This window comes from Musa acuminata, chromosome BXJ3-6 (genome assembly GCF_036884655.1).
Source record: "Musa acuminata AAA Group cultivar baxijiao chromosome BXJ3-6, Cavendish_Baxijiao_AAA, whole genome shotgun sequence".
NCBI lineage: Eukaryota > Viridiplantae > Streptophyta > Magnoliopsida > Zingiberales > Musaceae > Musa > Musa acuminata.
The window spans coordinates 18,834,028-18,848,782 of record NC_088354.1 but is presented as its reverse complement, the minus strand read 5'-3'; the positions used below and the strand labels follow the sequence as shown (position 1 = coordinate 18,848,782).

General features: G+C 37.2%; 1 protein-coding gene across 1 annotated transcript; it reads right to left on the bottom strand.

Annotated features, from left to right (window-relative positions):
- Window positions 1-30: 30 nt before the first annotated feature.
- On the bottom strand, window positions 31-13,569 carry LOC135641831 (DNA-(apurinic or apyrimidinic site) endonuclease-like). The gene is made up of 9 exons (XM_065157589.1): window positions 13,224-13,569; window positions 12,212-12,304; window positions 10,889-11,033; window positions 7,325-7,523; window positions 6,490-6,568; window positions 3,412-3,473; window positions 1,223-1,309; window positions 596-699; window positions 31-247 (listed from the first exon to the last, which is right to left on the bottom strand). Exons 1-9 carry the CDS (start codon window positions 13,476-13,478, stop codon window positions 192-194), a joined length of 1,080 nt encoding a protein of 359 aa, XP_065013661.1. The 5' UTR covers window positions 13,479-13,569; the 3' UTR covers window positions 31-191.
- Window positions 13,570-14,755: the final 1,186 nt, after the last annotated feature.

Sequence of the window (14,755 nt, the reverse complement as noted above, 5' to 3'; positions counted from 1 at the left end):
TATTCTTGCGGTGGTGAAGGGATATGGAGGTAATCTGACCAATGATTTGTTTGATCATATTGGCATGGACTGCATCACAAGTCCCACGTCACAAGCAAATAACAATAAAACAAGAAAGCAGTTTTAGGAAAAGAGCAATCACTGCACTGAATTATCACTACAAGCAAAACCATCACCAAAAAATCAGGTTGTCATGGTTCCTCTGAGAGCACAAGTGAAACAGGGCAGTGATCACTTCCACAAAAACCTGGAATTGAACAAGGAAAAAATTTTTGATGTGGTTAACAAAGCTTCCAAGGGCTGTTTAATAATCAATTTATATTATATTTCAAATTAGCAATGTCGTCCTGCACCAAAGAAAATATGATTCTAAACAATATTTATGGATGACTAGAAGGGAGTCACAAAAAGAGAAGGGTGAAGCCCTTGTATTAAGTGTAGTAATGGCATATAAAAGCTGACTGAAGAGGAATCTGGTGATTGAAATCAATGGATCACAAGATGCAAATCATACAGCAAACAAGTCAGAAGGGTCACTTCTATGCTTCCGTAAAAATATTTCTATATCTTTATTAGGTAAGAGCTATTATTTTACCTTCAAGTTCAATCCCATGCCCGTGCATCTCACATGCAACAATTCTGTCCTTCAATTTCTCTGAGACTATAAAATAGTCAATCCTCATTCGTTTACCTCGGTATCTATGTAAAAGAAATTAGTCAGTATATTGGTAGTGAAAAAATGCATATATGTATCCATTGGTTATTCTTCTGTATGTTACATGGGGAAAAGTTTGTCAGCCATACAAGGTAACATAACGATTTCTAATTTTATACTAATAAGAGGAATATCAATATTGTAAGAAGAAGTTTACAAGTCTATATCTGAGCAGTGGCGAACTTACTAGGCGTATTTCCATTGATCTAAATGCCTTCAAGTGAATTAAATTCATCTTCAAAAAAAAAATCATAAAATTTGTCCTATTGACCAAAAAGATTTGTTGACGAAAACTTTAAAATATTTAATGGTTGTCATTTTCAATATTTACTTAGTCAACAATGTAGTATCACCAATGGAACTGTCAGATACTTCTTTACCGATGAGAAACCATAAAAGGCGTATATATTTTTCAATAATTCCTCATGGTTGGATCAGTCACAGGCCTTCAGAATCTTAATGCCAAAGTTATTCAGTCATGGAACAAAAAGGGCACAACATGCTTACTTGCCGACAGGGTTGCCAGACCAGGAAAAGCCACATTCCATGTCTTTCTCGTTGTGGAGAAATCTGTATGCATCAACCAGCTTCCCTCTGCAGACCATATTTATTGTTACATATTTGAATATACATTACTTGAAAAATGTACTCTTATATGTTCAAACTACTTCAACCCCTAGAATTATGTAGAAAAATTTCTACATGAACTTCTAGGCTTTATTGATGACGAATAATTACCAATGTCACATCCACTATAAACCAAGTTTTCTGGGTCGTGTATGGGAAAATAGTTCAATTATAAGGCATTCCTCTGTGGTTAGTGACATAAACAACTTAATTACAAGCCATTACGTTTAACCTTGAAAGAAAACCCTGACACCATGTCAGACTTTAAAAAATATAGGGCATCCAACCTTGCCCATGCTTAAACATTTATGTTTAAATAAGACATTTCGATATGTGGTCTGTGGTTTCCAAAGGGACAACATACCGTGCCCTGTGTGCATGAGTGTGTGTGAAAGAGATATCTATACATACTTATGCCGGAGATCAGAAATTATAATTAGCAGTGAAAAGAGGACAGAACGACAGCAGAGTATAGACCACAAGGTATTCCATGAAACTTGGTCAAAATTAGGAACATTAGACAAGAAGACAAAACAAATAAATTTCAACAAATAATTTCAGACAAGTTAAAAATGTCTTGTAAATAAAGGTAAGCCTGACAATCAGTCATATTTAGTTAATTAAACATGTCATGCAAAATAAATGTGCAATTAATTACTCAGTTCAATATTCCCAATCCTACAAGAAGCAAGCTTTTGTGTGGTCCTACATAATATGACACCTACTGTTGCTCTACGATGCTCTCAAAGGTGCTTGGGTACAGCACCCTTTTGTTTGCTACATAGCCAATACATAGTGACAAAACAGCTATCAGTATGCATGACCTATCATTCTAATGAAAAATTGAGAAGCGAACACCATAGAAACTTTGATGAAGTAATTGAGTGGATTACCAAAATCTATATATATAACTATGCACAGATTGTGTTACTAAAATTGTATGCTCACATCAAGATTTGCAATTTCATACCATATCGAAGTATCGAGCTTAGCTCGGTACGGTACGAGCATACAGAGCAGTACGCTATGGTGTCCCACTCGGTGTATATATATATAATAATAATAATAATAATAATAATAATAATAATAATAATAAATAAATAAATAAATAAATAAAGGGCGACGCTGCCTTGTTTCTTGTCCCTATGCGAATGAGAAGTCGTTGACAAGGCCGAGGCCTCGTTGCCTCAAATGAGGAGGGGGCGACATCTCATCTGCGGTGTCAGGCGAGGGAGGGTAGTGACGGATCGGGATCGTCGAGGGAGCAACGTCGGATCTCCAGGTTCTCCCTTTTCTTCTTCCTCTTCTTCCTTCTCCCTTAGCTAATACCGCCTGGTAGCGGGCGGCGACGGTCGAATCGTTACCGATCGATTTTGGGCGGTAGCAAGGCGAAAACTGCCCCAATCGATGGTACCACCCAATACAGGCAATATCATTCGAAATCAAAATCCTTGGCCCACATAGATCTTGATAAAGAATGTGACTAATGATCAACTTTTGGATAATATTTGTCAACTTTACGAAACCAAGACCAAATCAATATGGGATCTACGGAAGCTAAATACACACAACCTGATCACTGGAATCACAGAGGCGGTTTCCATGATCAAACTCGGTTCACCTTGAAAGGTAGCAACCTTACCATGATGCCAATACTCACCCTTTAAAGCTGAGAAACTACTTTGCGACTCCTTAAAGCTTAGAGGTTAAGAAAATCTGGAAGACATCAGAATCTGACAGATTTGATCTTTCTAGAGTAAGTGTAATGGTGACAGAGAATAAAAAAACCCACACTATAAGGCGACTGATACCTTTATGTGCTAAAGAAAAAGGATTTGGTGCTCAATGGTTCTTCAAACTGAGAATTCCCATTAATAACTCAATGACAACAATGACAGCTGCCCCTTCTAATAACTACTGACCTTCCGTTGATTATTTTTAAATAACAAATAATCACATAAGCATAAAAATGAATCACAAGATGTACAACACATATACTAAATTAAGATATACCACCATTATCATAATGAAAGAGCCAAAAAAATAGGATCGTTGCTACATTCACTCACTGAGTCAGTATATTATCAAAACGCCTCCTCTCTGACAAAGTAAATCCTGGTTGTCCACAATCCTGCATCAGAGTCCAGAGATAAGTAACTTTTCTTTCTTTTTTTTTAAATATATAATTTTGCCATAGACAAAAGGAAGACGAGAGAGAACAGAAGAGACAATCACAGCAAAATCAAGTAGTACCACATGAAATATGTACAGAATTAGTTGAACACATAACTCTTCAGAACTATTTAATATGAAGAAAAATCAATTTGTTTCCTTAAAAAATTACCAGCAACTAATTGATAGGGGTTCAATTGGAATTAGCTTTAAACTTCAGTTATGGTGACAAACATTATAAAATAAAGGTTTCGACTAAGTAGGACTAGGATACAATATATAGAAGCACTTGTAACAATGCTTAACAAAGAAACAAGGTATACTTAAATAAATAGACAAGAAGTTTCTGTATGTATATGTTTTAAGTCTCTTGGATCTTATATTTAATGTGAAAGATTAATGAAGACATTGCTCAGGGTAAAAAAGAGACCATTAAATTGGAGGAGGACATCAAGAATTCTGTGTGGCCATTGGGGATCCCTTAGATGAAGAGAAAATTTTCTGTAAGACAAGACTTGCTTTATGGATCAAAGTGTTTGGCAACTAGTAAACATTATGTACAAAGGAGTTAATCCAATTGAGATAATAATGTTGAGATAAATTTGTAGAATTAGTAGGAAAGATAGAATAGTAACTATTTTCATTTGCAAACTACTAGATGCAACTCTGATAGAGGGAAAAATGTAAGAATCATCTAAAATAGTATGAACATGTTTAAAAGAGATAGATACACAGGTTAGATGAGTTAAGTTGATTATAATTAGTGGTGTCTGGAGAGAGAGAGGAAAATCAAAGAAAACTTTCTAGAAACAACAAATGAAATCTATTTGTCCCTACTTTAACTAGATATATCACCTATACAAAGCTCATGAGAAAAAAGATCCATGTAGCCCAAATAGTTATCATGGCTTTTTGTTGTAGGAGACTATCAACAAAGGAAAATAAAACTAAAGATAATGTCCATAGTTAAAAAAACAACTTCCACGGCCGTTGCAATCAAGGTTTTCAATTTTGAATAATACCGCCCGGTAGTGGGCGGTACGTACCGATCCGCCAACAGACCGGTACACGGACCGCCCGCTACCAGGCGGTATATATATATATAAAGGCGATGTCGCCTCGTTTTTCTACGACATTGCCCCGCCTGGGGAGAAGAGAGGCAATGTTGCAGATTTTTTTTAAACTTATATATATATATATATATATATATATCGAGCGGTATGCCGAAATATACCGCTCGGTATACAGTATCATACCGTATCGAGCGTATCTCAAAACTTCGGTACAGTATGATATTTCAATCCTTGGTTGCAATATCCTAAATTCTTAATATCATCCTGCTTGTAAAATGTAAACAATCTTAGAATCCACTAATACTTTAAAACACATTTGGAATGAACTGAAACTGCTTTACCCTTCCCAAACCTTACACTGGAAGGAATCTTGTGTACTGGGTCTATGATTTGATTAAATTTTCAGCACAAATTTCCATTAAGCAGATGAATTGTTGAATTTGTTACCATGTAGTGACATGGTAACATCAATACAAAAAAGTCTAATGAATCATGGCATTGATCTAAAAAAATGTAACTTCATACAGTATAACAAGCTAAAACCTACAAAATTGTGTAGTTGAGAAAAGATAGAGAAAAGCTTTTAAAACAAACTGATGATAATACTTAATGATAAAGCAATTGAACTGAGTGATGTTATAGAATTCAGGATTTGCATAACAGGATAAAACACCTTTGCTCGCAAGGAATTATGTCTTATCACTGATGTTCTGACCTTTGGGTATGCCTGCATACTAGCATAACACAATGCTAAACTCATGGCAATCTTAGGTAATGTGTGGCTGTGAGACAATGGCATGTATGGACCAGCACATTGTATACAGAAAAAAAAACATAAAAAACCAGAAAGAAAGAAAAACAAAAGAAAAGACAGACAAAACTAGGAAACCAAAAAGAAAACAAGGGTACAAGGAGATATTTGAGCCAGCCACTTTCCTGCAGGTCGTGAATAAGGTACTGGTACACCAGTGTCAGCATTCAACAAGGAGGTGCCACACATCCTGATCTATGCATGGGATTAATAAATAGCAGAAAACTCAATCGATTGCAAGGATAACCAGATAATTTATCCTTCATCACATTTTTGAGGGCTTTCAATTGAGCAACAGCAGGTTTGACAAGGAGGTATACGGTTGGTAGCTAGCCAGAGTCACTTGAGGATGGTCAGAAATGTAATCGTCAAGGATCATACCAAAACAGAGCATCATACATCACTATAAACATGGAAACAGTATGAAAGAAAGGGATACAAGGCATTTAGTATACGAACAAAACTGTTGAGACACAAGACCAGTTTCAATGAAAATTCATAATCTGCTCCGAAAATAGGTTAGTACATAAATCTGGCAGCATCCCAAATTTAAGTCCTTGCTTCCTTTATAATCGTTCATTCTTCCATAGAGCAAGAAAATTATTATATTGCCAAGTTGCTTGTTATCAAAATTGCTAGAGACAGCAAAGTTACAAAAAGTGAGTCTAGCAAGATTGGCTAGGGAATATGCTTCCCTATTACAACCTCTAGGTACAAAATTACAGTCAAAACCTAACAGATTTCGACTGGTCCCAACCAACCAAGTATGTTTTGTTTGAGATCAGGCCATCACACTAATTCTCTCAATTCCAATGCAATGAACTAATGTGATTGACCCAATTAAAATACTCCATTTTGTCAATTTCTGTCCAATTCGAAATGCCCAAACCTTAAGAAAGCTTAAAATTAAAGTAGCTTAATGTATTATACAACTCTATACAACATTGTAAAGGAAACTAAAGAATAAATCTGTGCACGTGTAACAATTTACGGTTGTTTTCGATATTAACACAAGGATCCTGACTGAAGTAGCAATTCTAAAGACTTCAACATCAGTTCAAATAATTGTGAATATAAGGCTAAGAACTTGCCTCTCTATTTGGAGGAATGTATCCATTTAGCTTTGCGTTGCTAAAGAACTCAGGATGGCTCACATCAATTTCTTGGTGGCTGTAACAAACGCACAAACAGAGCAAGTGCTATGAAGTATGAGTAACCTCAAATTGAATTTATGGATGTAAAAGACAAATCATAAGTTATGAAAACTAGGGGGCTCTTAAATCTGTAAGGTAGAAAACATTATAGATAAGTTCAAAACGATAAAAAAAAGGCAATACTATGCAGCAAGGACATAAAGCAACAAATCAAAATCTAGAAAAATAACATAATGGTTTTGAAACAAGAAAAGTTAAAATGGGAGGATGAATTAGAGAGTCCATGTTAGTGACATTGCAAAAGTCGTTGCTTTGAAGACCCGGTTTATGATAGGAGCTCCTACCAGATGAATAGAGGTGGTTATATACGAAGAATGACATCTTCACAACACTCACATGAGATAGGTAATGGGTACGATAACCATGAGGGTTGGAGGAGCAAAGCTAATTTCTTCCAGACCAAGGACAATATTACTGTGGAACTTGAGAATTAATAGACTGATAAAAATATTGGCTGGTACAGCAGTCAGCAACTAACTCACCTAGAAGAAGGGTAAGGAAATCCAGATAAGCCTGATAGGCTTTAAATAAAACCAACAGACTGAACAAAATATTATATCATATATGAAGTTTCACTCGGTTCTTAATCCATAAAGCCACTAAACAAAATTATCAATAATCCATCTTGAAATTTCATAAAGTAAAGAAGAAAAGGTCATAGTAATAAAAACAAGAATAACAAGTAGATACCTCCTAAAGGTATGCTATTTACCTAACGTTTAGGTCTCCGCACCAAATTAAGGGTTTCTCAATTTGTAGTACAAACTCAAGAATTCTTTTATCCCATTTTCGTCTTCTTTTAAATGAGTTTTCTTCCTCCTTCCAACCGTTGTTTGGTGCATAAGTATTTAGCAAGAAACATGAGTCAAATTCAGCCAAAATCACCCGACCATCCGGTTCATGTTTTGAAGCTGCCAAGATAAACAAATATCAAGATCAGTAATTGGCACTGGAACAGCATAACAAACTCAATGTCAAAGCATTCAATATCAAAAATTCAAAACATTCATCATAAATAAATACTGACTAGTTTGACAAATAATCCTAATTCAAAATCCAACTTTTCAAACAGTTACTCAGATTTTGATGATCTATAACATTATATAGTATCACAAGGAAAAAAATTAGAACTATGCTCATCACCACTTGGTGTGACTCACTATTAGGTTGCAAAAGAAAAAGCCAACATTCATTTGACAATCAACATTTCACTATAAATAGTAGGAGCATACAATTTGTCAACCACCAAGCCTAAGTGTCCCAACAGAACCTAGATCTCGAGTTCTGTTGCTAAACTTCATCAATTAAGACTCTCCAAAGCAGTTAAAATGATTAACAGAAAGGGGTTTCCTGTCAAGATATTATACAATGAGCATATTCATAAGTTATACTTAAAGCATAGTGGATGGTGGTTTCAGTAATGGTCTTTAAGATTTAGATCAAAGACTACATAGTGAGTTTTTCTATTTCTTAATCTAAAACTGATTATTATTGCAACTGAATGAAAATATGGTCTGTGCCACACTCAGGTTCTGAGCAATAGGAGCACAGGCCAAGACAGCAGAGTAAACAAACATAAAGGCTTTCATCTTTTCATTTATTCCATCTAAATCTTAAATGTTTAGCTAGCAATTAAATTATCAATCCTAGCCTTTTTCATGATAAATAAAGTCATATGCTAGCTTGATACTCAATGATGTCACATCAGCAGTGACAATTGTGCATAATAGGCTATTTCACGATAAATAAATATCATACATCAACTTGATACTTATTAAGATTTCTAGCAAAACAAGTAAAATCAACTTCACATATGTGATCCTACTTTTTTCCATGAGAATTACTATTTCAACAAACCTGCTCAATAATTAGTCATCTATTTAAGATTCAATATATTAGAGTATTTGTATCATGTTATAGCATACCCAGTGTATATTGCAATGCTAAACAGATACAATAAAGTAAGGATTTTAATTTCGAATGATACCGCCTATATTGGGCGGTACGTATTGATCCGCCAGCAGACCGATACGTGGACCGCTCACTACTGGGTGGTACCGTTGATCTAGCCCCGTATCGGTTGATACGGGGCTGTATCGATAACGGTCGATTTCGACGGTCGTCGCCCGCTACCAGGCGGTATCAGCCTAGCTGTGGCCTGGCTGCAACGAGCGAAAAAAAAGCGTCAAGGGAGAAGAGGGAGAAGGCACTAGAAGAAGAGGGAGAATTGGGAGAATCTCAACGCTTCCTGATCCGACGCTGCCCTCCCTCGACGATCCCGATCCAGGAGGTAACAGAGACACGGCGGCTCGGTTTCTTCTTTGTCGCGTTTGTCGCCGAAGGCCGGAGATGCTTGCAGCCTTCGCCAGTGATTTAAAAAGCGCTAGGCGCCAAAAGGCACCAAGGTCCAAAAACGCCCGAGGCGCTAGGCGCTCGCCCGAGCGAAGCGAGGCGCTAAAATATAAAAATATAAAATATAATTAATAAATATAATTATTTAAAATTTTAAATAAAAATATAAAAAATATATAATATAATTAATAAATATAATCACATTAACAGTATAAACCTGCTGACGGAGAAACGAGGAAGCAGCGGCGGCGAGCGGCGGCAGCAGTGGTGGCAGCAGCAGCGGCGGTAGCGGCAGCAGCAGCAGCGGCGGCGAGCAGCGGCGGCGAGCGACGGCAGCGGCAACGGGAAAGGGAAAGGGAGCGGAAGGCGCAAGCAGCGGGAGGCCTCGAGGGAGGCGCGAGCAGCGGGAAGGCTCGCGGGAGGGCTCGAAGGAGGCGAGAGGGCTCGCGGGAGGCGCGAGCAGCGGGAGGGCTCGCGGGAGGCGTGAGCAGCGGGAGGGCTCGAGGGAGGCGCGAGCAGCGGGAAGGCTCGCGGGAGGGCTCGCAGGAGACGCGAGCAGCGAGAGGGCTCGCGGGAGGCGCGAGCAGCAGGAGGGCTCGCAGGAGGCGCGAGCAGCGAGAGGGCTCGCAGGAGGCGCGAGCAGCGGGAAGGCTCGCGGGAGGCGCGAGCAGCGAAAGCGGCGAGCAGCAGCAGCGAGCGGCGAGATCGCGATCGGGATCGGGATCGGGATCGGGATCGGCAGCGACAACAGGTTAGTGTTAGGGTTAGGGTTGGGGTTATATTGGTTTAGTTGGTTCGATTGAACCAACTAACAACCGAACCAGGACCGAACCAGACCTAAAATTCTGGTTCGGTTTACCCAGGCGCTCGCCCGAAGCGCCCAGCGCCTGGGCTCGGGCGAGCGCCCAGGCGGCGCCTGATTGAAGCGCGCCGCCTGGGACATTAGCGAGGCGCTCGGGCCTCGCCTCGCCTCGTCCGAGCGCCTAGGCGAGCGCCCGAGCGCCTTTTGCAATCACTGGCCTTCGCCGCATTCTTCGGAGACGTCTGTGGTCTTCTCCTCATCTGATGCAACAAGGAGAAGAAAAGAAGGCGACATCGTTGAGGCAGCATACACCTCCTTTTTCTTTTTTTTTTATATTATTTTTTATATTTTTATATTTTATTATATATATCTACACACACACACACATACATATATATATATATATATATATATATATATATATATATATATATATATATATATATTCCAAGCGGTATACCCTAGCGTACCACTTGGTACACCCGTACCATACCGTATCGAGCAAAACTCGAAACGCCAATACGGTTCGAAATTAAGAACCTTGCAATAAAGCACATGAAATGTACTTGTCTTTAATAGAATGACTTCACAATTTTTTTAATTACAACAATCATGTTTTAATTCCTCTGTTGGGATTCAAAATCATCCCATATTTCTAGTTCTAAACACCTAAGAACTTTCTTGATAAGGATGTTGAAAATGTACATATCCTAATGTAACCATTATCTCAAGGTCCTACTTGAAACACCAAATGCAAGTTCATTCTTGCATGAAATGATACTTGATGTTAAGTCACCAGTGACCAAATGAACAGGCAGGTGTGCTGGTGGACAACATTATAGCTCTGTGGAGATAATGATTGTGCTAAGCAGACAACCTTTCATTGAACGGTAGAACCACAAATGAACAAATTTAATGATCAAGCAAGTGAGATTATCATTCTAATCTATTCTGAAACGAAAGATGTCGAAGCATCAATAGTGCAGCTTCAAAGATATAATGAAAGAAATTATTGCCATTAGAACTGAGAGCAAAATAAAAGATAGAATCCATACACAAGTACCTCTGGAAAACAAAGAACCCTTAATGTAAAATCTCCAAATATATACTTGGTATATCTACCTGCCCGGTCTAGCGAGAAAGAAATCTTCTTCGGGCGAAGTTGCTTTTTAACGAGCAAAGCAGTACCAGCATACTTAGAGTCTGAAAGAGACCACCAAACACGATATTCTCCAAAAGGGGGATTTGACAAAGCACGCAATAGCACCTAGACAGATTTGTGAAAACAACCATGGATCAAATATTTAACATCAGGATGTTCATACAGACTCAAAAAGAAAAATCAAAAGAATAGATAGATGTTTAAGATGGGAAAAGAGGCTTAGAGTTTCATGTGTTGGTATCATAAGGATATTCACAAATGAACATCGGCAAGTATACTGATCTCATTGCAGGAGCAAACAACATAATTAATGGAAAGGAAATGATTACCAGTCTTTGGTAGTTCATCGGCATCCAATGGTACCAGTGCCATAAAGGGAAGACCAAAAGTCCAGAACTGTGCAGATCCAATGGAAAGGGTGGGAAGAAAGAAACATGTCATTGCTAACACTGACATTACCATGTCATTATCATTACTGGATTAATATTGCTTAAATTTTAGGCATCACTTGAATATAGCTCATCCTGAGTAAATAATTCTTTAAGGCCAACAATGATTACAAATGTGACATCAAGTTAGTATAAGAATGATTTGCTTATTATTATCTGGATGAATAATAATAATAATAATAATTATTATTATTATTATTATTATTATTACTATTATTATTATTATTATACAAGTAGCTTCCATTTTGGAAAAGAATAAATTGATATTTTTTTTAACATAGAATTCATATAAACTCCAAATATATTTTGTTGTTTTGCTGATTATGAACAGATTAATGCTTTATTTAAAATTAACAGTTGGAAAACTGCTAACAAATTAAACCTCTTGAGAACAAAACCTCAAGATAGTCAATGTGACTAAATTATTTGAAGATCCATGAATAGCAGTGTCTGGAATTGATATATAAAAACAATTTAACATGTTGTTGGTTAACTCTTTTGCTATTGGAGTAGTTCTCAGTGAAGGTAACATTACAATTAGGTTATCAGCCTGGTCTCAATCGAATCATAGGCAGGACATCAACATCAATTTCAATTATCGAAATCAAAAGAAATAGATAACTGGACTATCCCCTCTATGGATGCACTTCAGACCCATGAATTTAAGATAATAAGATCCATGATCACTGCATGGATACTGAAAATAAGAAATCAACACAAAAATTTGCATTATTTTTTCAAGAAGATTATATGAATTTTGACTATAGAGTTTGTACAGGCACAATATTGCTTATCAAATTTAGCTTAGTGCACAGTTAAGTAAACAACGATTACCTGCTTTTCCTCACGCGAAGAGCTTGTGTCATCTTTTAGTTCATTAGGATTTTTAGGAGCACCTTTGGATCCAGCTGCAGGCATACGCACTTCCTGCAAATGCAGATAATCTTTACCAAAAGGAATTACTTGGCAGTCATTGTTCAAACAAAATAAAGGGAATATATACAGTGTAACTCAGATGTTCTAAGTCATGAGAAAATTCTTCATGCTGTTCAAAGAGTTGCAAAAACAAGAATCAGTTTAAAGAGAGAAATTTGACTGCTTCAAAATTAATAGATCCTAAAGCATCAACAAACTCCTCTTACCAGGCTTTAAAGTTGTAAATAGAATGTGCTAAGAGGTACTTGGCTAAATGTTAATTTTGGTTAACATGCCTAGTGTGCAACCCCACAGGGAAGTAATTTATCCTTATACAAAGTGCTTATATATATTGTTGATCTTTAACCTTTCATTATATCTCATTTATTTGGCTAGAATTATTTCATGCAAAATAATGATAAAGGAAATATTTTAAACAGCCAATCTAGAACATTCAACATAACTAGGTCTAAATGTTTATTAGGCCACATCTAGTCAAGCTGAGACCAATTTTGTAAGGTAACAATGAGTGTTCGTAACTTTATGCATATAACATAACTATTACCACTAACTTTATGCAGTGCATTCGTCCAGGTATATTCGAGAACACGTCTCTATGCAAAATTGTTGTCCCGAATGCAGAAAGGTTTACCCACTTCCATTCATCACAATCGATTATAATCCCCAAAAAAAGTAGATGATTAGACCTAAGAAAGGCTCCAACTTAAAATGAGGGTGAGCAGTGAAAGAGAAATCAAGAAAAACCCAATTTTCTGAATCCTCGTCATCAAAAGCAATTCCTTTCACGCTTGCCATAAAGCCAGAAACGTGTATCAGATGGCAAGAAGCCGCAATGCAACGTCCGAGACAAGCCCGCTGAACATTTAGTAGATGGAGGGAGAAGGCAAGACACAGTAAGAAGAGGAGGGACCTGAAAGCAGATGACATGGGGGTCGAGGGACTGGACGAGGCGGGAGAACTCGGGCCAGTTGTTCTTGGCGCGGAGGAGGAGGCTGTTGGCGTTCCACGTCAAGAACCTCATTGGCGCTTCCCTCTTCTCTCCCTTCTCCTCCTCGTCTCCACCACCGCCGCCTCCGCCGGGGCAAGGAGGAGCAGAGTCTGCGGTGGAGAGCGCCGGCTTCTTCGAGGGCCCGTCCTTCGCAATCGGCTGGAAGAAACGCTTCATCGATGCCTGCGTCCGCTACCGGCTTTAGGAAGGAAGAAACCCCAGGAGTCTCTTTTCCCCCGCTAACGACTCGACTCCGGTGAACCCAACTCTTTTCTCTCTCTCTCTCTCTCTAATAAATAAATAAATAAAGGATTTCATTATTCTCAACGATCACTCCAAAATCTCAAAAATATCCCTTCAAAAATTACAATATATATTTTTTTTCTATTTCTTGATCCACCCTATGGACCGGTCCCAATGGATGGATCGACCGGTCTACTAGACAATATTATTTAGCGTTTAGGCTTCTCTCTTTTCTCTCTTTTATTTCAAAAATATCCCTCTATCAAAGCACATCTTACTCTTCTCTCTTATTCGGAGTTGTTTTTGTAATCTTCCCTCAAAGAAATCATTAGTGCTCTTTGTGTTCTTTCTAGAATAACAGCATTTGAGGTAAGTGGCCTTCCGTATATTGTGGTGTCCCCTCTTATTTTCCTTTCTTTAAAGTATTTCTCACTTGCGCTTTATAATGTTTTGTGGGTTTATTTTTTTCCTCCCATCCAAGAGAGAAGCTTATTGTTAAATATGTAAGCTTGATTAACGTTTTTCATTAATTTTATCAAGTTTGATTTGTTTAAAGATCATTTTACAATGAATATATTGAATGATTAACATTATAGTGTTTTCTGAATATAAATGAAAACACTGTAAAGAATTTACCAAGACATTGAAACAATACCATCTAATGCAAACATAATGCAAATGACGTTCTATTATAATTGTTTAAAGAGTGTGCAATAGAATAAATGACAGAATTATAGAAACGAAGGCTTTATATGTTTTTATGCTAATATTACTTACATTGACTTCAAAATACAAATGAAAATACTGTAGCGATATCGTTTAATCGTTTATATGACAAACATGATATAAATGATGTCATATTAAAATTGTTTGAGATGACATATACTAGAATGAATGAAAGACTTAGAAAAATAAAGGCTTTACAGTATTTTTATGTTAACATTACAGTGTTGTAAAGACTTCACAAAAACATTATAACGATATCGTTTAGTCACTTATATTGAAAACATGATGTAAATGAAATCCTATTATAATTGTTTAAATGATATGTACTGGAATAAATAACAATATTAGAGTAATAAAGTCTTTCCAGGATTTATTTTGATGTTAACTTGACAATGTTTTTCTGATTACGAGTGAAAACACTGTAAAGACTTCACGAAAACACACAAACGATGCAAATAATGTCATAATATAATTGTTTAGATGGT